Here is a 23,482-nt window from a genome sequence, read left to right on the forward strand (position 1 = left end):
ACTCCTGGTAAGTTTGCTCATAAATGAATAACTTTTCTAGGTTCATCGTAAGCGTAGTATATGGCACACACTGGCTTTTAGTTTGAAATTTGAAATTGTTATTGGCGTACCACTGAAATATGTGATAGGACTATGTACATTTACGGTTGGAATTGTTTTTTTAGTTTTAAATTTAAAATCCAATGCCGTGCTACTGTTAACTAAATATTATGTGACTAACGGAAGCTTTTATGTTGAAAATTGTGAACATATGTTTCTCACTTAGCCCTGTGCCGTATTCTTCATATATGCCTATACCACTTTCTTTTTAATGAACTGATATGTAAACAAAAGCCATATACAGATCTTAGATTTTTATTGCAGTTATAAGTTAAGAGCCTCAGAATGCAAAATGGACTTATGAATGTAAATAATATAAGAATTAATTTATGGCACAAAAAACTAAATTTATTTAATTTTAGGTGTGACAAAAAGATCCTGTGACAGGCTGAAAACCTGTTATGAAAATATGAAAAGAAGTCTTCGTAAAGACCTTGCAGAAGAAAAGGTGGAAGTGTATAAAACAGGTCGGGGGAAGCCTACCCAAAAAACCATGATCCATGATCGGGCTAAACTATTAGAAATTGTTGGTTCCTCAATAAAACCGTTAACAAATGCATATGATTCCGATGCACAGTTTAGCATGATTGTGGATGTTGTCAGAATGGAGAGCAGTCCAGTGCAGTGCAGTGAGAACACGCCACCTGCTTCAGTTGTCGAGTTAGCAGAGTGCACACAACCTAGCACTTCCCACACACCTGTCGTAATACTCAGTAAAGAGACACCAAATAATGTTCTGGTGGATGTCCCCCGGCTGCAATCTGTTTCACAGTCTCCTGATCAATCCAATGAAATCATTTGCACGTCGAGAAATACATGGCATCATTGCAGGATGCCTGCAAAACCAAGGCCATCAGGTTCGGGAACAGTGATTGACAATGTGTGCAAGAAGAGAGTGGAACTACTGGAGGCCCAATTACTCATGATGAAGGCAGAGCACCAAAGGAGCTGAGGATAAAAAATTTAATGATTCTGGCCCTGAAAGAAAAACTAAAGTACTGGAAGAAGAAAAATGCCAGTGACACGTGACTTTTTTTTCCTGTGACAGTGATTTTTTTAAATTTTTTGTGCTATGTTGTATTTTGTCTAATGTATTAAAGTTGTCTCACGGTACAAATTGTTTCTCTGTGTTTGTCCTGTTAGTGATACTGCTACTATCCTAGGTGGTGTCTGTCTAATATCTGCTTACAGCTTATTTGGTCTGGACTAAGTTTCATCCAATCACTTAAAATTAGAATTACTTCATATATAAAAACAGATTAGCAACACTGCAGTTTACACAAGTAAGCTACATATCAGTTGCAGCCTGCAGCCATAATGTCAGGTGCCAATTGCTACTTAAATGACTTAACAATGAGGTAGACTGTTAATGAAACAAAATAATAGTAATAAAGCATCCTTTTTACTCTAACTTTGGAATGAACATATGTGCTGTAACAGTTATGTACATGAGGCCCAATGTTATCATGTTTTGCATTGTTTGTACCAGAATATCCTAACATATTAAATTATGAGGGAAAGTGCTCCAAATCATAATTTTGTGTGTGCCATTTTCCGTGCAATACTCTGCACCGTGTAATGTTTATATTGGGAACCTATATCTTTTATAACAACACAGTTTGAAGTGAGGCTTGTTGAGAAATACATTGCTGTGGTGGGTTCTCTTTTCTGCAAAAGTAAGCATAGCATATCTGGCATTCCTAGCCACACCACTTGGTAATGTGTGTGCTGGAAACCTTAACATTTATCATAACAGTCTTTGTAGAGAGGCATTATTGAATAATACATTGCTAATATGGACAGTAGTGAGATTAGCATTGTGTGGCTTTTCTAGCAATACTCTGCACCTGTTAATGTTTACAGTGTCAGCCCATAACTTTTATCACAACAAAATTTGTAGCAAGATATTTTCAGAAATGCATTCCTATCATGGGTCCCTGTTTTCTGCTATAGTAATCATAGCATGTGTGGCTTTCTTAGCAATACTATGCACCTGCTAATGTTTATGATGGCAACCCATAACTTCTGCCACAACTGTATTTGTAGTGAGGCATTTTTCTGTGGCACTATGCAATGGCTAGGAATTCCCTTCTCTACGGGTGAGCATTAAATACGTGAAAAAACTGCATCAATATCAGTGACAGAGTGAGGGAGGGAGTTTCCCTCAGTAATGGCTTAAAGAATGACACTTTGTACCGTCAACCCACAGCATTACAGTTCTGCTTTCATATTTTCCGAAGTAGCACACTCCTTGACTAATTATTGCTCTTGCACTGATCCCCAAAGTATTAGACATTGCTGACAACATTTCATTGCCTTTTGTAGCAATGAGAACTTGTTTTTGGTGGCAATTACTAAACACAAATTTGTCTTCAATTTCATGTATTTTTTTAATACCACACAGTTGTACATAATATTACGTAAAGTGCTGCTACACGCATGACTGACTAGAATTAACAACGTAATTCCATTCTTTGCACAACCTTATGGCCACACACACTTATGTTTAAGAAAATTATATTCTAAATAAAGAGTAGTGATTAATATGGAAACAATGTAACAAATAAAAAATCCCAATCTGACATTTTATGTTATTACACAAATGATAATTTATTTTGTGCCCATGTGTGTACTGCATATTCACAATTTTAAGCTAATCTAGGTTATAAGACTGCATTAATACTGAGCTGAAGTGCAGTAAAATAATCTCTAAACTGAAAGGTTCTAATAATAATGAATGTGCTCTTTTAATATTGCCAAACTGTTGGACATTCACATATTTGTTGTTACAGTAGAAAATTTAAAAGATGTTTAGTATCTATAGTGAACATAATACAGAAATATCCATTATATTTTATTCCACTCGCTTTTACTCTCACACTCTCTAAATGTAATGGAGTCATTTGTTCTCAAATTTAAGTACATACCCAGAAACTGAACATGTATATAAATAACAGAGTACTGCATTGCTTTCACAACCAATGTGATGCAAAAAATATATCTTTAATAATGAATTAGCAACAGTTCCACGCTAAAAAAATATCTCAGAAAAGCAGCAGCTGGGTAATTGTCTGTAGGCAGCACATCCTGTCCCTGGCACAACAAAACCTCATATTTCGCATCACACATCCAGTTCAGTGAGTACTTTTATGTTCGCTAGACAGCAGAAACAAAATAGATTACATGCTGAAATAATCTGAAAAATCGAAAATATGGCGAAATCCCATAACTATAATCATAATTTTTCATTACGAACAATGTCTGAATTTATGTTAGATTATCGGAAATGGTCATTAATTATAGCTCGGCGAACTGCTCTTCCAGGTAATGTATCATCACAATACATCTGCTGTCCAGGTAGCACTGGTTCGTTGTCTTCAATGTTGGGGCCTCTCTCATCACGTAACTGATTTAAAAGTCGAGAAATTTCAGGCTCTTCTGGTGGTTCTTCACTGCTTGTACTCCTCGCAATATTATGCAAGACAGCTGTACCCACAATGATTGACATTGCTTCCTGTGGATTACATCTTATTCCTACAGATAATATGGGAAATCTTCTCTTCCACATACCGTATTTTGAGACCTGTTATATCGATGCTCTGCTTCATTATGAGGATTTAAAAGTGGAGTTAACAAGTAGGATTTACATGCATAACCACTATCTCCCAATAAGTGACCTTGTGGTATTTCTCCGTTTTCAAATTGAGCTCTGCGAGCGCAGTTGAGAAATATGGTACTGTTGTGCACAGAGCCCGGCCATCGAGCGACAATATCTCTTACTAACAAATTATGATCACTAATGGTTTGACAGTCAAAGGAAAAATATGATTTCCTATTGCGGAAAAGTTCAGCATTATGTCCTCCAGGAGACTGAATTCTTATATGGGTACAATCCAAGGTACCAAGAACGCCAGGAAATCGGTCCAATTGACTAAAACCATACATCACAGAGCGCACTTCTTCTCTTGCAGGAAATTTTATAAAGCGAGGAGACAGTGATGCTATGATGTCTGATACATCACTGATGATTCGTTGTGCTGTTGTACGATGTATATTACTGTTGCCCCCAATAAGAATGTTGAATGCACCTGTTGCATATGCCCTAGAAGTAATCAAAAGTCTGTTTATCGGACAAACAGGGTTATTCCGATCAGTAGGAAATTCTAACCTATCATTAATTTGATTTAATAACCACCACACTGTTTCTTTTGACAGACGAAATCTCTCTTCAAACTTCCTATCACCATAATCTTCAAAAGGGTTTCCCCTTTCCACAATCACTCCAACACGATTTCGGTCAAGATTTAAATGGTCAAGGTATAACAAATCTTCCTCAGTGCCATCCATAACATCAAAACGCGCCGCCATCTTAATAGCATATGCTTCTAAAACCGTGGTTATGTCAAGAAAACCGGGAAAGAGCCCCGGTTAAATATAACCGCGGTCGATTCCCTCGTTTATCTTAGATCGATGTTGGTGCACCAGGATACTGCGCTGAACAGGATTATACATCGACTTAACTGCGGTTAACTGTTAATCGAGATTGGTGCACTCGGCCATCAGTCTCGGTCTCCCTCAGGCGCACTCGTCATTCTTCGCATGACCACATGTCTCAGTTCCACTGCCGACTGCTCCTAGTTAGTTCAGTATCCAGTTGCTCGTTTCGTTCACTGCGCTCGCCTATTTTACATGTGTTCCAAACTGTTCTTGCACCTAGTTCTGGCTATTCAGCGTCCACGACCGGTAATCAAAAAGTATATTATAGTTGCATAAATTACATAAAAATTACGTTGTATGTAGTAGGTACGTCTTTTCAGGTAACAAAAGGGCATATCAACTCACTTCATTATATCGATGAACAGCAGAAGACATACTTATAACAAGGCAAGTTTTTTTTGTAATTCATATATTTTTTGGTTTCATCGACTTGATTTAGCAGCTAACTTTCAATAATTTGCTTAATTTTTAGTGTAAGAAAATTCATATAAAACGATTTTCGTTATCTTTCATATACAAAACATCACATTTAGGAAGGCTCTAATTATTTTTAAGTTTGGTTGTTTCCAATTTGCATTACCTGCTAGTTTGGTTTCTTTGAAAAAAAAAAAAAGTGGCTTGTGGGTCATTTTGGCTCAGTAGGAAAAGCGTTACTTATTATCTCAAAAACATTTGTTCAGAAGGGGCTTTCAAACCAAAAACTTTATTACTGTGAACTTAATTATTATTATTATTGCTGCCTTAACTTTAATAATGCAACATAAAAACCTAATTTTTACTAAGCGTGTGACGCAAGTATGAGAAAACCACATTTTATTTGATGCTTCCATAAAGTCTCTATTTCGCCTACAAACTCAAAGACAACGTGAAGTATATATAGGGTGTAAACGATTATTGTTTGCAACGTAGCATAGCTATGTAGTGGAAGTCGAAACGAAGAATTTTGTACAAGACACTTGTGGTCTATTAATTTGGGAAACAGCCACCAACAGGTTTACAAGACTACATGAGCTATAGCCCATACGCGTGGTGTGAGATTTTCATGTTCTCTTCTCCAGCTCTCTACACATCGTCATCCATTGTTTCGCAACTGTTGCTTGCATTAGCTTGTTATTTCTTCACTGCCAAATTATTACGTTTGTCTGTTTGTTATATCTGCTCGTAATGGGCAACACATCGTCCGTAATTGGCGAGCAGTTTGTACTCGGGGCCGGTTTTCTGTGCGCCACCCTACATTCTTTCCCTGCGATCAGCCACACAAGGCTACGGTTGGCTAAACGAGAGGTTCTGCAGAATCACAGAAATTACTTCTAAAAGTGTGTAAGAATTCTGTAATGAATAAAAACTCTATACTCCAGGGGGGAGGCAAGTGCCCGCTCTTGGTGCCCTCCATCCTTCAGTCACCTACACTACTAGTTTTCAGTTTTTCATAAGAACCATATACCAAGCACAAGTGAACGGTGAACGAGTAAAAATGAACGGTTCCCAAAAAAGAACGATCAGCAGTGAACTAGTTCCCAAGGATGAACGAGTTTGCCCTTCTCTAATACATAGGGCTATCTGCAACTCTGAAACTCCATCCGAAAAGGCACATAGACGTCATTGGATGTGGATATGCAGGAGCATGTGGTCAGCATACCTCTCTCCCGGCCATTGTCGGTTTTCATGACCAGTGCCGCTAATTCTCCGTCTAGTAGATCCTCAATTGGCCTCACAAGGGCTGCGGGCATTCCGTTCGCCAATAGTGCTCGGCAGACCTGGATGGTCAACCATCCAAGTTCTAGCAAAGCCCGACAGCTCTTAACTACGGTGATCTGACGAGAACCGTGCTACCACTTAGGCAAGGTTGTTGGCTTCTTGTAAAAGTCCATCTTTTTATATTGTACTTCTAGTGTCATTTGCTGTTAGTTGCTGCGATGGATTAGCCGAGCGGTCTTAGGCGCTGCAGTCATGGACTGTGCGGCTGATTCCGGCGGAGGTTTGAGTCCTCCCTCGGGCATGGGTGTGTGTGTTTGTCCTTAGGATAGTTTAGGTTAAGTAGTGTGTAAGATTAGGGACTGATGACCTTAGCAGTTAAGTCCCATAAGATTTCACACACATTTGAACATTTGCTGTTAGTTTGTAGCCGTCTAGCTGCAACTAATCAATTAGATCTCAATTATGATGTCCAGTAAATCGTAGTGCAATGCAAATATACAATTGGTTACGTTTGGTCTTTAGTTCCCGGAAATTCTGTCGAAATATGCAGAGTTCTTGTGTTGGACATCATTTGTTCTGATGTCATTATTGAACTTGATTTTCTTCAACACACGAAAATCTGTCTTCGAGGAGGCAGAGCTATTATAGTGTTGGCACAATGATAATAATTTGACACTGCAGTTCATAGCAAATATTATCATGCTGGTGTATGATCGTCCTACCCGTCGTGGCTTCTTCCCTAACGAAGTATTATCTTTTTAAACTGCTTAGTTACTTCTGTGATAATCCCTTGATCCTGTGATATCTTTTCTTTAGGTTCAAATATGATTTATTTGTGACATAATTGAAACATCTAGTGACACTAGCCCCGCAAAATGATATTTCATTACCTTCATATGCTATGTTGTGTCACTATTTTCACTCATGCTGTACCCGTTGGTAACTGATGAAACTGTGCAGCCTCGTCTTCCCTACTCTTTCTCTGAGCCGTTCGCGTTGTGTCTTTCCGTGGTAAGCTTCAGGATAACCTCTGAGCCCCGCTCCTCCTAGGGGACCATAAGTAGCTGGTCCACCGACAAGATGACTTGGACCGAAGTTGAAAGAAAGCACGCCTTCACAGTACAAACCAGTCTTCGTGCACTCATTTCCAAGTTTAGCAGCTTCATAGTTAATCATCAGCACATCCGACAGATTTCCCTCACCACAACACGAACTGACAAAATCGTTCGTGCAGAAACTGATTGCACTCTAAGAACTTAGAACAGCCTTTTACCTTGGCAGAATCGTTGACCACGCATACGTGATGTCTCCCTAATTTTTGACATGACAACCATTCATCACCAAGCAGCTCCTTGAGTAGCTCTTGGGAGATAAGAGTGGAGCGGCATGTGTCGTTTACAAAGGTGACCACTCCACATTTGGCTCGGCTATCAGAGCTACAAGTATCAGTTCCTCCACGTGTGTTCTGCGCTCATTTATGTTCCAATGTTATTCGGAACCCATTTAACTGGTTTGGCTGAATTTGCAGAAGGATTTGACGATTTCTCCAAGAAGACACCAACGTTAATCACTTGCGTAAGTGGAATGTCTTCTGAGTCATCAGTTAATGCCAGTCGTACGTGGTCTGAAGGCTTTGAGCCCGTTTTCTTTGCAACCTGGGTGTTTGTTTCTTAGAACTTTAGTAATGACGGTGGAACTTTTAACATGGTGGATGCATTGATAGAACTCTCCTTGTCTTCCTGCTGTAAAGGCGTGGAAGGTTAAACGGCAGATCACGTATGTTAGCTTAGATGCAATCCATATTGATATGGCTGCTTTTACTACGCATCCGCTACTTTCAAGTACAGGAAATTCAACAGCCTTTTTGATGAAGAGTCAAAATTTTTAACGGCGTTTGTGGTCATAGAAGCGAGTGACAAAGCGAAACCAGATGGTTTATGAGGCTGATAGGCTTTCTTTTTTACAGAATACAGTATCCATTTCGTTATTTTTATCTTCTGAGTCTTCACACATTCTGTGAACGCTAGACAATATTGGCTCCACATTACGTGGCTACCAGAACTGCTTACACAGAACTGAGGCAAAGGACATCATGTCCCCACTTCACGCACAGTGTTGCCGCGTTTTAGTTCCCACGAATACTACACGAGAAACTGGCAACCTTAATTTCTTACAGACAGAGCCCCTTATGTCAGTAAGAGTAGTATAACAAGCGCGTCTAGTCTCCATACTTCGCCCTCAGTCGACTGTTCCGTTTCAATAACCAAAACCTCTGCCAGCTCAAAGAACACCATGAGGCCGAGTTTTCTTAACGGTGTTTGTCAAAGTACGACCATAGTTTACGGTAGTAGAAGATTTGTATAACTGATCAGTTTCCAGCTCGTGAACCCAGAGTCCGAAAAATCTCTATAATCACTGACGGGGTCCATCATGTGCACACTATTTAACACAACCTAGAGCGACATGTGGGTCAGGAATGTTACAGATACAACGAGCACCATCATCCTGCTAGTAAACACAAAATAATGCTGATTCTATGATTGAAAACGTCACCGAAAAATGCTGGGGGGAGGGAATGTCGAGTGATAAAAACCAATCCACTCAGTTTTATGTTGCTCAAATGTAGATGGTGTCACCCAGATGGGTATCTGATAGTAGCTCAAATATACTGTGACTCCAGAATAATATTTTTATTGTTACAAACATGTGACTAACGAACGTTTGCAATTTGACGTTACCTGGCAGTAATATAGTGTGCGAATAATCGTGTGTAAAAGTGTGACATTCCTTTCTGGTGTGTATTATGTGTGCCAGAGGTCTGGTTGAGAACAGCGAAGGAGTGTTATCCAACGCTAACTCAATATGCCCAAATATGCCTACAGTCTTTTGCTTAGAAGCAGTGTGACATACTTATATTTTGGATCTGCAGCTCTTTAAAATTATTGGATATACATTCCGCTTTTCACGGAAGAACACTGTTTTTTCTTCTTATTCAAACTTATTTCCGTACCTTTGTCCCATAATTAGTGGGTTTTGTTTATTGAAAACGTGATTTCACACTATATGGCTTTGTGTGATAGTCTGTATGGTATCCTGCACTGGCAGCTTGTCATGTTTTGTTGTGACTGGTCCTTCTCCTTTGCATTCTGAGGGCACTGCACACAAATATTAACGTAATTTGAGTAATTTCGTTTTTACAAATGCCTTTTCACTTCGTAAAACTCTGTGAACACTATGTTATTGTGTTGTTGTGTTAGGAAACACAAAAACATAGTGCTCACTGCGTTTTGCGAAGTGAAAAGGCATTTCTAAAAACAAAATTACGTAAAGTATATTAATATGTGTGTGCAGTGCCCTAAGAACGAAAAAGAAGAAGGATCAGTCACAACAAAATATGACAATCTGTCAATGCAGGACGCCATATATACGGTCATGCAAAACCATGTAATGTAAAATCACGTTTTTAATAAGCAAAGCAGCACAACAGTCAGTTGCTGACTGTTGTCCAACGAGCACATATGCCCGTAATAGCTATTACGAGACCAGTTAAAGGCACTACTATATTTGCAACATGAAGGTTACTGGATTCGAGCAGTTTTGGCCTGAAGATAACGTAGTGCAACGTCGAAACTGGTTGCCTAGAAGTAAAGCTATATAATGGCGACTGGTATTGTTTTTATTGAGTTCTTTATAATCTTAAAAAAATCCACCACATAATTCTAATGGATAAAGTACTTAATTTTTCTTACTCTTCATTTTTGTGTTATTAAATACAGTATATTACCTACCATGGTTAACTCATTGTCTTGAGTTGAAGCCACCGAATAAGGGCTGATGAAGAAATAAATGCATATTCTATTCTAGATAAAACATTGTTTCCTTTTTTTATGGTGGTAACATCGAACAGTTTTGCTACATAATTATCAATAAATTTTTATTGGATTTTCCATCATAAGTTGGATAGTATGACTCTGATCCCTCAGGATGAGATATAATAATCCTGAAGTTCATTTATCATTGTGCATGATTAGGATGTACTCAAGCATCTCCAACATTTACATTAATCTCTGTGTTCTTGTTGGGAAGTCTTCTCATTCATCTGGAATGAGTAGAACATAACTTTCGACTTTGTTCATAATTTATTAAGGATAAAATTCATTGAGACACTTCTAAAATAAATGTATAGGATCAAAAATAGGAATATATACAGGATAATATGGTTCATGATGTATTGGCCCACCAAATTCTCCATTACACTTGAATGAAGAAATAATATAAGTTTTTCTGTGAAAATTCTCACCATGTATTACAAACATTCCATCAGCTAGATTAAAATTTATATTAACTAATTCAAGTGGAATAATTTTAGAAACATCATTACCAATGGTCCTTTTATTGGCTTCAACAGTTTGAGCACTAAATCTAAGCGCACTTACAATATTATCTTTTATATCCACATATTTTTAACATCACTTTCAATAATAATTCCGTTTAAAATTTCATCTGCTTTAATGGTTATATTAGCCTTTTTCGAATGAATAATATTTCTAAGTTTTTTAAACTATACTGACCTACAGTTATCTCTATTATTTCTCTGTCACAATACAGTTTATTACTTTTTGATGTAATATTTTGAATTAGGAAAGTTGTATGAAAACCAACTAGAGCAACATTACTATAGCTGTCTCATATAAGTACAGTCAATCTCCTTTGAAAACAGATGACTTATCACTTAAATAAAATAATTTACTCATTTACTATTAAAAATTTTTATTAAAGAAATGAAACCCAATTGGCAACCAAAAATAAGAATTACAGAAAAGAGATCAAAAATTAAACATGGTAAACTTTTACCAAATTCTAATGGTATGCAATCATGGGACCAGGTGGATGTGGAAAAACGACATTAATGATTGACAACTATATTCTAGCTCCAGTACGGTTGAACTGGAATAAAATGAATTATTGAGAATAAAATGAGTTATTGAGATGAAAAAAAATACTTAGAATTTATAAAAAGTTGTGAAAAATTGAGATAAACACAATAAACAAATCACAATCTTTATTGAAAATAGTAAAGAATTTACACCACTAGATCAATACCAGGAAAATTCGATAGTACTATTCAATGATTTTATTCTTGAAAATCAGAATATAGTTAGAGGATATTTTACTAGAGGCAGACATAAAGGAATGGATTGTTTTTACTTAGCTAAAACTTATTCAAAAATACCAATACAATTAGTAAGAGACAATCAAAATTTTTTAAGTATATTTAGACAGGCTGACACAAATTTAAATCGTATTTACAATGTGTTTGTCAATGGTGACTTAAAGTTTGAGGCTTTTAATGAAATGTGTAGTAAATGTTGGAACGATTAATTTGGATTTTTTTAAAGATAGACATGACTATTAAACTGGCTTGAGGTAGATACAGAAATAAAATAAAAGGTTTTTTATCAATGTAATAATTGATCATATGTGGTGATCATAATTGTTAATCGGAATCGTTTTCAAAATCGTTTATCATAACTGTTGAACGATAAAAATAATTTTACTTAACATTTCTTCACCTTGGACAAGTGTTTCCAAGTACAACAAGGAAGCTATTGAATAAGCTAAACGAAACAGAAAAGTAAAAGTATATGCAAAATATAAGAGAGATCACCCTGTTCCTGATGGAATAGAACAAATAAAATAAGTAATTGAGGGATTAGGTAATAATATGTTAAAAGCTATTGAAGAAAATAGAGAAGTTGAAAAAAAGGTTCCTTATAATCAACATTATTTAGCAGAATTTAATACATACCAGTAATTAAGCATTCTGATAAGGATTATATATTAAGCTAATCAGAAGTACATGATTTATTGAATAAATATACAGAAGAGGTTAAAAATACAGAGAAAAAATCCACTAAAAATAAATATAACTGAAAGACCGGTAGAATAAATTTACCATAGTGAAGACAAAGCTTTTGTATTGAAACTTGTTGGTAGTTTTAAGTATGTTGGTAGATTACTAGCAAAATTTGAAGGAGAAAAATTAACTCCTAGTGATAGAACATATGAAGCTACAGATGCATTAATGAATCTTCTAACTAGAAACAAATTCCTATGGAACGTATGAATACACCATTTACAGGTTCTGATTTGTCAAATTATTCAGATATATTGATTCATTCAGGAGCGTTTTATTCTGATAATAATCCAAATAACATTAAAATCAAGCAAAGATAATAAATATAAATATCTGATAAATGAATTTGTCAAACTTTATCTTTTAAAAAACCAGTAGATTTAGATTCAAGTGCAGATGAAGAAACTGGTGATGGCTTAATAGACAATTATACAGGGAAACCCATCGAATTTGTTTGGATGGATGATGTCTGTCAGTTAATAGACAGACTAACAGAATTTATGGAGCGGAATTAACTGGAAACAAAAATTCTCACAGTGAAAGTATAGGAATAATGCAGATGTTGATGAATACGTTTAGTGACTTTATCATCAAAAATCCTAGAGGAATTCCATATTTGAAACGAATTTTGAATAATTTATCTCATACATTTTGGGAATCAGAAAACCAAGGTGAAGGAATAGTAAAGTGGCTTATTAACAATCTTCCATTTGAAGCACACATACCAGGTTAAAATTGGCTTTCTCTTGGAACTAAAATAGATAAAATGTTAGCTAGAGGTGATAGAGGTAGAAATCAATTAGATGAAGCTGCTTAAAGAGACAATATTGTATGTAGAGATCATAAAGATTTAGAAAAGAGACACAAAACTGATAGCTTCAATTGGCTGTAGAAGATAGAATCCACACTTCCATTACCCCATTAGGTGACAAATTACCTGCAACTGCAGTTAGAGGAATAATTTATGGAAAACGAAAATTATTTATGGGTTTATATGTGGATGAAAGTGGCTAGGAGGATAAAAATAATAATCCACATAAATTTTTATCTATATAAATGAATAACTTCAGCACTGATTATACTTTGCTACCTAATGGCAAGACTAAAACAAAATGAATTAAAACTAAACTGAATAATGAACAATTAAATAGTATTGATCCATATTTATCTGATGTTCGAAAATGAAAGAGAGATAAGAAAACTGGTAGAAATTTATGTATAACATTTGGCTTTCCAGTTTTGAAAAAAATTATTTAATTTCTAACAAAAATGAAAGAAGGTTCATGATCAACAGAATACAAAAGTGGATTTTTACCATAACTACTGGCTGCAGTACCATATCTGATAACAATCGGTTTACTTGCTGGTGGAGCAGCAGCTGTTGCAAATGCAGTCATAAATGACAGAAAGGTGATAAAGAATTAAAGAAACAAAAAAGACATAACCAAGCAATGGAGAAGAAAGGAAATGGAGTGCAAAAGAACTAGAAGAAACAATTAGAAAGTATTACAGACCATTATCTGGTTTCGATATAGAGAAACTTGCAAAACAAATGAAAATCAAGCACTTTTATAGTGTTTATATTATTGATGAATTGCTTAATAAACCAAAAAAATTTGATCTCGATTAGTAAATTTAGACACATCTTATCATTCTGGTACTCATTGGATATAATACTATAAGGACAATGATAAAAAAATTGTATTTGATTATTTGGTGGTAATATACCAAAACAACTAGTTAACTATTTGGAAACAATTGTCTATACTACAATACAGAGACAATACAGAATTTTAATTAGGTAATATGTGGCCTTTGCATATATTTGTTTTAAAACTTTAAACAATCAATTATAAGTTTAACGTTTTGTTGACTTTAATTAATGGACAGTTTTCGACATAAGTTATACCCTAGGGAAGTGGACAATTTAAAAATCAAAGATTTTCAAACAAATATAGATACGAAAATTAAGAAAGAACTAGATCCAGAATTAAAAACAACTTAAACCTTTATTACAGTTTTTAGAAACAAAACGTAAAGATATTCAATCATCAGTAAACTGAAAAATAGATAATCTAAGTAAACAATTTCAGAAAGAAATACATGTCACTTTTAAATTAATTAGAGGTTATATTGATTTTAAAGGTAGAAGAATTGTGAATATAAATGATCCAATTGATGCATAAGATGTAGTGAGCAAACAATATTTTCAGAATGAGTTACTGAATGTTGTTAGAAAACCTGAACACACAAATATTTTAATGCAGTTGAATAATTACATCACTGAAACAGACTGGAAGAAAAGAGTGATCTACTTAATAAAACTAATCTAACTAATTATTTTACAAAAATGAAATTGAAAAAGCTTTTCAGATTGTTTCTTAAAATACAGATTTAACTTCACACTTATACAAGTTAAGCAATCTTAAAGATGAAGTATATGATAAACAAGTTATTTAATTTACATTTATGACTAGAAATGAACAAAAACTACTCAATTTCCAATACGATTTCAGACTTAAAAGAATTATTGTTGTTGATAAAAATCCAGACAAAGATTTGACATTTGATGATTTTTTTTCAAACTTACGACAAAAATTTTTAAAAGAAGACGTCTCATTTCTCTCAGTATTGTTGATTTATGGCAAGCTGATTTAGTCTAAATGTATTGGTAATTTGAAAGGAATTTCAAAAATAAATAAGGGATATAAATATTTGTTAAGTATTATTGATGTATTTTCTAAATGTGCTTGGGCTCTTGCAGTTTAAGATAAAACAGTTAAGAATATAACTGAAACTTCTGAGAAAACATTTAGAGAGAGATCATTGAAAAATTTAAAAACAGATAATGTAAAGAATTCTACAATAAAGATTTTCTAGAAATGATGAAAACATACAACATTAACCGTTATTCAACTTCTATAGAATTAAAAAGGTCTATTGTTGAAAGATTATATAGAACATTGAAAGAAAATATGTAGAAAAAATTTGCTCTTAAAGGTAATTATAAATAGATAGACATGGTCTCCAAATTAGATGATGAATGTAATAACACAAAATATTCTATAATAAAAATGAATCTGATACGATTTAATGAAAAGAATTATAAACTCACTGTTTTTGTAACTTATGAAAAGTCGAAATGTAAATAAGGTGACAAAGTTAGAATCAGTTAACTTAGAGGAATATTTAAATAAAAGTACACTACTAAAACTAGTACACAGATATTTGTGAAATTGAATCTGTTATTCATGCCAGTCTAATCACATACACATTGAAATATATTGATGGAAATTTTTGCGAACAAGAACTGTAGAAAACAAAATTACCAAATATATAGCTTGATGAAAAAGTATTGAGAAAGAAATGAGATAAAGTATATGTTGAATGGTTGGCATTTGATAAATCATGTAATAGTTGTGTAGACAAAGACAAAATTATCTTATAAAAATTTTGATATATAAATCGCTACACCAAGAACAAAATGAACATGCATTTGCATTGTCTCTACACATATGTCATCCTAGTGAAGATACATTTATATTCATAAATCAATTAACTGATAAAAATGTGAATTATTTATATTGCCTGTAAGGTAATGAAATATGTATTGTATACAGATACTTTTAAAAAAATTATCAGTACTTAAAAACTATAAAACGTATTTTCGTATTTAAAATCATTTTTCTGAACCAGGTTATTTGGTCTTAATGTCTTAATTTAGTTTTGAATACATTCATATTTTATAATTACTGGATTGTCATGTTTTATCTCTGTACATGAAATTTTGTTTTCTTCAAGAAATCTAACATGTTCTATATTAATTGATGCAAGTTATAGGCATAGGATTTTTTCCCATCTGTAATATTATAAATAAAAACCAATATATCATTTGGAATCAACACATTTTTCTTATTTTGTTTAAGATCTACAGTGATTAAATTTTTATTGTCTTGTATTCCAACTGAAAGGAGAAATATTTAGGAGATCTTAGCGTATCCACCGCAGTTATAAAGAGAAATAAACCAATCTTATAGTTATTAAGTATTTTACTACAATCTGTTTCATTAATACAATTTTCATGAAAATAAATTCCTTGGAATTTCATATAGAAAAGTTATAAAAATATTGCACCATTGAAGATAAAGTCCTGTAATTTTTAAGCCTTTTCTCTTCTCGTAATATTAATCATATTAAATCTGTTTTTCGAATACTGTTACTACCATTAACAAAAGAATAGCCACTTTATATTCTTTTGGTATTTGTTTTAATTTGACAACTTTCTTCTTCTCTAAATCTTTTGGAAATAATTCTTCTAATACCTGGTTATTGTTTTTTGTTAAATGTGTTAGTTACTCTCTACAGTAGCTGTAGAATTTTTGTACCTTTAAAGTCTTTGCAATAGCCCACCGTAGTTTTATATTTAAGAAATCTGTTTCTGAATGTATAGGATTTACAGGTTTCCTCAAATCGACATGATTGTGTTGTACTTTATCGATGCATTCTCTTAAATTTTGTTTATGCTTGTTAGAATAACATCTTATGTTTAAATATTTTACTGTATCACGCAATTCTAAAAGTTCTTTCTATAAAAGTTCTTTATTCTGTATATCATATATTTTATATGGTTTGGAGAAGTTATTATAACTATACGATAATTTGCTTAAATTATTAGTATTTTATATTAAAAAATTTTATTAAAGAAGTTTAACTTATGTGCGAGTGGTGAATAACCAACTACTTCACTTGTATTAAAAAAAGTTGAATTTCTGTGGAGACGTCAAAACGAAGGGGTGTATTTGCAGCTTTATAACATCTATAATTAATTCTCCTTGGGTGTAGTCATCCAAAACATTAAAATAATTATGACAACAAACAATGCATAGGACTTATTTCGTTGTTCGATAGACATTTACTGAATTAGGCTTATAATGAAGCCAAAATTACTTCAAAATTTGGATGGTTACCTCTAGTATAGTCCAATTTTTTCCTAGATTTCTTCTTTGTGCTCTAATGACATAGTAAGTATAATCACATTCATCATTGAATAACTTTAAAAGACATAAGCTGCTCTTAAACTTGGTCCTCAGTTTGAGGAACAATATTAGGTTAGGGTGCATCTATTTCTTTGTTTCTTCTGTTTACTACACCTAAAGCTGTATTAACTGTTTAGTCCAAATTCTGTATACGTTTTACCTCCAACTTCTTTATTCCTTGTAGTCGTTCTATACAATAATTTTTGTGTTCTATTTGATTTCTGTAGCACTCTGTCATTTCTTTTCTAAGACTGTGTTCTCCATGTTCACGAATTGCTGGTAAAACTTTATGTGTAACCCATTGTCTGAATGCTTTGGTTCTTGCTTTTGTAATTTAAAAATTAAAGAACGTATTTCAGGTCCTTCGATAAATATTGATGATTTTCCATCACCTCTTAATTCGAAGGTGGCTTCAGGACTTAAATTCTCAAATATAATTATACCTTCTTTATCAACATGTTGCCTAATTGTATAAGTCAGTGTCTTTTTATTCTAATATGTTAGAAACATCTTTAGCTTTAAACCAAGGATTATTCTTTTCATCAATAATCACAAATGCTTACTTACCATTATATGCAAGCTTGTTATTAACCAGGTCTATGATGGACACCAATTTTACAGAATAAAAAAAATCATCCCCCGCCTGAACCACTGATGGGCGTGAACAGTGATACAGACAGCCGTATTTTAGGTGCAACCAAAATGGAGGGGTATCTTTTGAAAGGCCAGACAACAGACAAATTTATGGCGCAGCAGACTTTGCAGTAGTTGCAGGCGCAACAGTCTTGATGATTGACTGATCTGGCCTTGTAACATCAACCAAAACAGCCTTGCTGTGCTGGTACTGTGAATGGCTGAAAGCAAGGGGAAACTACAGCCGTACTTTTTCCCGATGGCATGCAACTTTACTGTATGGTTAAATGACGATGTCCTCTTGCGTAAAATATTCCGAAAGTAAAATATTCCCCCACTCGGATCTCTAGGCATAGACTACTCAGGAGAAAGAAAACTGGCGTTCTACAGAACGGAGTGTGGAATCTCAGATTCCTTAATCGGGCTGCTTGGTTAGAAAATTTAAAAAAGCAAATGGATAGGTTAAAGTTATATGTAATGGGAATAAGTGAAGTTTGGTGGCAGGAGGAACAAGACTTTTGGTCTAGTGAATAAAGAGTTATAAATACAAAATCAAATAGGGGTAATGCAGGAGTAGTTTCAATAATGAATTTTAAAAAATAAGACCACGGGTAAGCTACTATGAGCACCACAGTGAACGCATTATTGTAGGGAAGATAAGACACGATGCCCACACCTACCACATTAGTACAAGTTTATATGCCAACTAGCTACACAGATGATGAAGAGATTGAAAAAATGCATTATGAGATAAAAGAAATCATTCAGATGGTGTGGGGAGATGAAAACCTAATAGTCATGGAGGTTTGGAATTAGTAGTAGGAAAAGGAAGAGAAGGGAAACTAGCAGGTGAATATGGAATGGGGGTAACGAATGAAAGAGGAAATCATCTGGTAGAATACCTTAATCATAGCTGACACTAAGTTTAAGAATCGTGAAAGAAGGCTGTATATGTGGAAGAAGTCTGGAGACACTGGGAGGTTTCAGATAGATTATGTAATGGTAAGACAGAAATTTATGAACCAGTTTTTAAATCATAAGACATTTCCAGTGGCAGATTTGGACTCTGACCACAATTTATTGGTTATGAACTGTAGATTAAAACTGAAGAAACTACAAAAAGTGGAGACTTTAAGGAGATGAGACATGGATAAACTGAAACTACCAGAGGTTGTTGAGATTTTCGGAGAGAGCATTAGGGAATGATTGACAAGAACAGGGGAAAGAAATACAGTAGAAGAAGAATGGCTAGCTTTGAGATATGAAATAGTGAAGGCAGCAGAGGATCAAGTAGGTAAAAATACGAGGCCTAATAGAAATCCTTGGGTAACAGAAGAGATATTCAATTTAATTGATGAAAGGAGAAAATCTAAAATTGCAGTAAATGAAGCAGTCAAAGAGAAATACAAATATCTCAAAAATGAGATCGACAGGAAGTCCAAAATGGCTTAGCAGGGACTACTAGAGGACTAATGTAAGGATGTAGATACATATATCACTAGGGGTAAGATAGATTATGCCTACAGGAAAATTAAAGAGACCTTTGGAAAAAAGAGAACCACTTGCATGAAGAGCTCAAATGGAAAACCAGTACTAAGCAAAGAAGGGAAAACAAAAGGTGGAAGGAGTATATAGAGGATCTATACAAGGCCGATGTACTTAAGGGCAACATTGTAGAAATGGAAGAGGACGTAAATGAAGATGAAATGGGAGATATGATACTGCGTGACGAGTCTGACAGAGCACTGAAAGACCTGAGTCGAAACAAGCCTCCGGGAGTAAACAACATTCCATTAGAACTACTGATAACCTTGGGAGAGCCAGCCCTGACGAAACTCCACCTTCTGGTCAGTAAGATGTATGAGACAGACGAAATAACGTCAGACTCCAAGAAGAATATAATAATTCCAAAACCAAAGAAAGCAGGAGCTGACAGATGTGAAAATTACCGAACTATCAGTTTAAAAAGTCACAAATGCAAAATACTAACATGAATTCTTTGCAGACGAATGGAAAACTGGCAGATGCCGACCTTGGGTAAGACCAGTTTGGATTCTATAGAACTGTTGGAACATGTGAGGCAATACTGATCCTATGACTTATCTTAGAAGATAGGTTAATGAGAGGCAAACCTACGTTTCTAGCATTTGTAGACTTAGAGAAAGCTTTTGACAATGTTGACTGGAATATTCTCTTTCAAATTCTGACTGTGGCAGATGTCAAATACAGGGAATGAAAGGTTATTTACAATTTGTACAGAAACCAGATGGCAGTTATAAGAGTCGAGGGGAATGAAAGGGAAGCAGTGGTTGGGAAGGGAGTGAGACAGGGTTGGAGCCTATCTCTGATGTTGTTCAATCTGTATATTGAGCAGTAAAGGAAACAAAAGAAAAATTTGGAGTAGGAATTAAAACCATGGAGAAGAAATAAAAACTTTGAGGTTCGCCAATGACACTGTAATTCTGTCAGAGACAGCAAAGGACCTGGAAGAGCACCTGAATGGAATGGACAGTGTCTTGAAAGAAGGATATAAACATCAACAAAAGCAAAATGAGGATAATGGAATGTAGTCGAATTAAATCAGGTGATGCTGAGGGAATTAGATTAGGAAATGAGGCACTTAAAATAGTAGTTGGGTTTCGCTATTTGCAGAGCAAGATACCTGATGATGGCCAAAGTAGAGAGGACATAAAATGTAGACTGGCAATGGCAAGGAAAGCGTTTCTAAAGAAGAGAAATTTGTTAACGTCGATTTCAGACTTAAATGTCAGGAAGTCGTTTCTGAAAGTATTTGTATGGAGTGTAGGCATGTATGTAAGTGAAACGTGGACGATAAATAGTTTAGACAAGAGGAGAATAGGGGCTCTCAAAATGTGGTGCTACAGAAGAATGCTGAAGATTAGATGAATAGATCACATAATTAATGAAGAGGTACTGAATAGAATTGGGGAGAAGAGGAATTTGTGCCACAACTTGGCTAGAAGAAGGGATCGGTTGGTGGGGCATATTCTGAGACATCAGAGGATCACGAATTTAGCATTTAGCATTTAGTGTGGAAGGTAAAAATCATAGAGGGAGACCAAGAGATGAATACACTAACCTGATTCAGAAGGTTGTAGGCTGCAGTAAGTACTTTCACTGGATAGAATAGCATGTAATGTTGCATCAAACCACTCTCTGGACTGCAGACCGCAACAACAACAAAAAATGTATTACATAAAATCAATGGATCATTGTATTTTATTTATACAGGGTGTTACAAAAAGGTACGGCCAAACTTTCAGGAAACATTCCTCACACACAAATAAAGAAAAGATGTTATGTGGACATGTGTATGGAAATGCTTAATTTCCATGTTAGAGCTCATTTTAGTTTCGTCAGTATGTACTGTACTTCCATGAGTCACCGCCAGTTGGCCCAATTGAAGGAAGGTAATGTTGACTTCGGTGCTTGTGTTGACATGCAACTCATTGCTCTACAGTACTAGCATCAAGCACATCAGTACGTAGCATCAACAGGTTAGTGTTCATCACGAACGTGGTTTTGCAGTCAGTGCAATGTTTACAAATGCAGAGTTTGCAGATGCCCATTTGATGTATGGATTAGCAAGGGGTAATAGCCGTGGCGCGGTACGTTTGTATCGAGACAGATTTCCAGAACGAAGGTGTCCCGACAGGAAGACGTTCGAACCAATTGATCGGCGTCTTAAGGAGCACGGAACATTCCAGCCTATGACTCGCGACTGGGGAAGACCTAGAACGACGAGGACACCTGCAATGGACGAGGCAATTCTTCGTGCAGTTGACGATAACCCTAATGTCAGCGTCAGAGAAGTTGCTGCTGTACAAGGTAACGTTGACCACGTCACTGTATGGAGAGTGCTACGGGAGAACCAGTTGTTTCCGTACCATGTACAGCGTGTGCAGGCACTATCAGCAGCTGATTGGCCTCCACAGGTGCACTTCTGCGAATGGTTCATCCAACAATGTGTCAATCCTCATTTCAGTGCAAATGTTCTCTTTACGGATTCTGTCAAATTGTAAATTTTCACAATCAACATGTGTGGGCTGACGAGAATCCGCACGCAATTGTGCAATCACGTCATCAACACAGATTCTCTGTGAACGTTTGGGCAGGCATTGTTGGTGATGTCTTGATTGGGCCCCATGTTCTTCCACCTACGCTCAATGGAGCACATTATCATGATTTCATACAGGATACTCTACCTGTGCTGCTGGAGCATGTGCCTTTACAAGTACGGCACAACATGTGGTTCATGCACGATGGAGCTCCTGCACATTTCAGTTGAAGTGTTTGTACGCTTCTCAACAACAGATTCGGTGACCGATGGATTGGTAAAGGCGGACCAATTCCATGGCCTCCACGCTCTCCTTACCTCAACCCTCTTGACTTACATTTATGGGGGCATTTCAAAGCTCTTGCCTACGCAACCCCGGTACCAAATGTAGAGACTCTTTGTGGTCGTATTGTGGGCGGCTGTGATACAATATGCCATTCTCCAGGGCTGCATCAGTGCATCAGGGATTTCATGCGACAGAAGGTGGATGCATGTATCCTCGCTAACGGAGGACATTTTGAACATTTCCTGTAACAAAGTGTTTGAAGTCACGCTGGTACGTTCTGTTTCTGTGTGTTTCCATTCCATGGTTAATGTGATTTGAAGAGAAGTAATAAAATGAGCTCTAACATGGAAAATAAGCGCTTCCGGACACATGTCCACATGACATATTTTCTTTCTTTGTGTGCGAGGAATGTTTCCTGAAAGTTTGGCCATACCTTATTGTAACACCCTGTATAAATAATATATTATTGGCTTTTTAGAAATTTAACATAATCTCTTTTGTACTATGTTAATGTTCCTGGTGGGAAATCTTTCTCAGCTGGAATAATATTAAAATATCATATAATAATCTATAGTATCACTTGTAACTAACACAACCTTTTCTTCAAACGCAGGAAACCAAATATTCTTAAACCAACTGCCTACATAGATGTTTCTGAACTACAAGCCACAGAAGTGGATGTACTTGGAATAACTACATTTTTAGAATATAAATCAGCTCCATTGATGAAAACAATATGAAGATGTAAATCTGGTAAGGTGAAGAAGTCATTTCATTTTGCAGCAGGAAGATATCCTCACTCTGAATTCCATGTAAAATACAGTTTTAGAATTTATTTAATAGTGTGTCATTATAGATCATAATATCTTTTTCATAAAGTGCGTATTGTACCAAAAATTCGTAAATGAAATAAAAAACACAGATTAATAATCCTAGTTACAGTAAGAAATTAAGAGTGTAAAAATTTTATCTATGCAACTATCTGGTGCACAGCAACAAGAAAGTGAATTCATTTATTAAAATAATAATAATATTAATTAAAAAATTGTCTTAGTAAATGTAAGTGTCTAAGAAGTGATAAAATTGTGAAGTGGAGAAATCAGTTGATAAGTTTTATTCGCATAAGTACACAAAGATAACCATTCATATATTTATAAGGAATGTGATAAAATTCTGAAAAGAAATATATTTAAGAATAAGCAAGTTCTTTTTGAACAGTTTATAACTCACTATAAGAA

At 35.2% G+C, this 23,482-nt stretch overlaps 1 protein-coding gene across 1 annotated transcript; it reads right to left on the bottom strand.

The window, feature by feature from the left end:
- Positions 1-3,376: 3,376 nt before the first annotated feature.
- LOC124556201 (putative nuclease HARBI1) lies at positions 3,377-4,467 on the bottom strand. Its single transcript, XM_047130192.1, has 2 exons — positions 3,670-4,467; positions 3,377-3,613 (listed from the first exon to the last, which is right to left on the bottom strand). The coding sequence occupies exons 1-2, from the start codon at positions 4,465-4,467 to the stop codon at positions 3,377-3,379; spliced, it is 1,035 nt and encodes a 344-aa protein (XP_046986148.1).
- Positions 4,468-23,482: the final 19,015 nt, after the last annotated feature.

Source organism: Schistocerca americana, chromosome X (assembly GCF_021461395.2).
Source record: "Schistocerca americana isolate TAMUIC-IGC-003095 chromosome X, iqSchAmer2.1, whole genome shotgun sequence".
NCBI lineage: Eukaryota > Metazoa > Arthropoda > Insecta > Orthoptera > Acrididae > Schistocerca > Schistocerca americana.

Excerpts from the sequence above, each read along its gene's own strand:
- LOC124556201 (XM_047130192.1), bottom strand. The coding sequence starts at position 4,467 with ATGGCGGCGCGTTTTGATGTTATGGATGGCACTGAGGAAGATTTGTTA. Across the intron at positions 3,614-3,669 it reads ATAACAGGTCTCAAAATACG|GAAGCAATGTCAATCATTGT; the intron begins GTATGTGGAAGA and ends TGTAATCCACAG.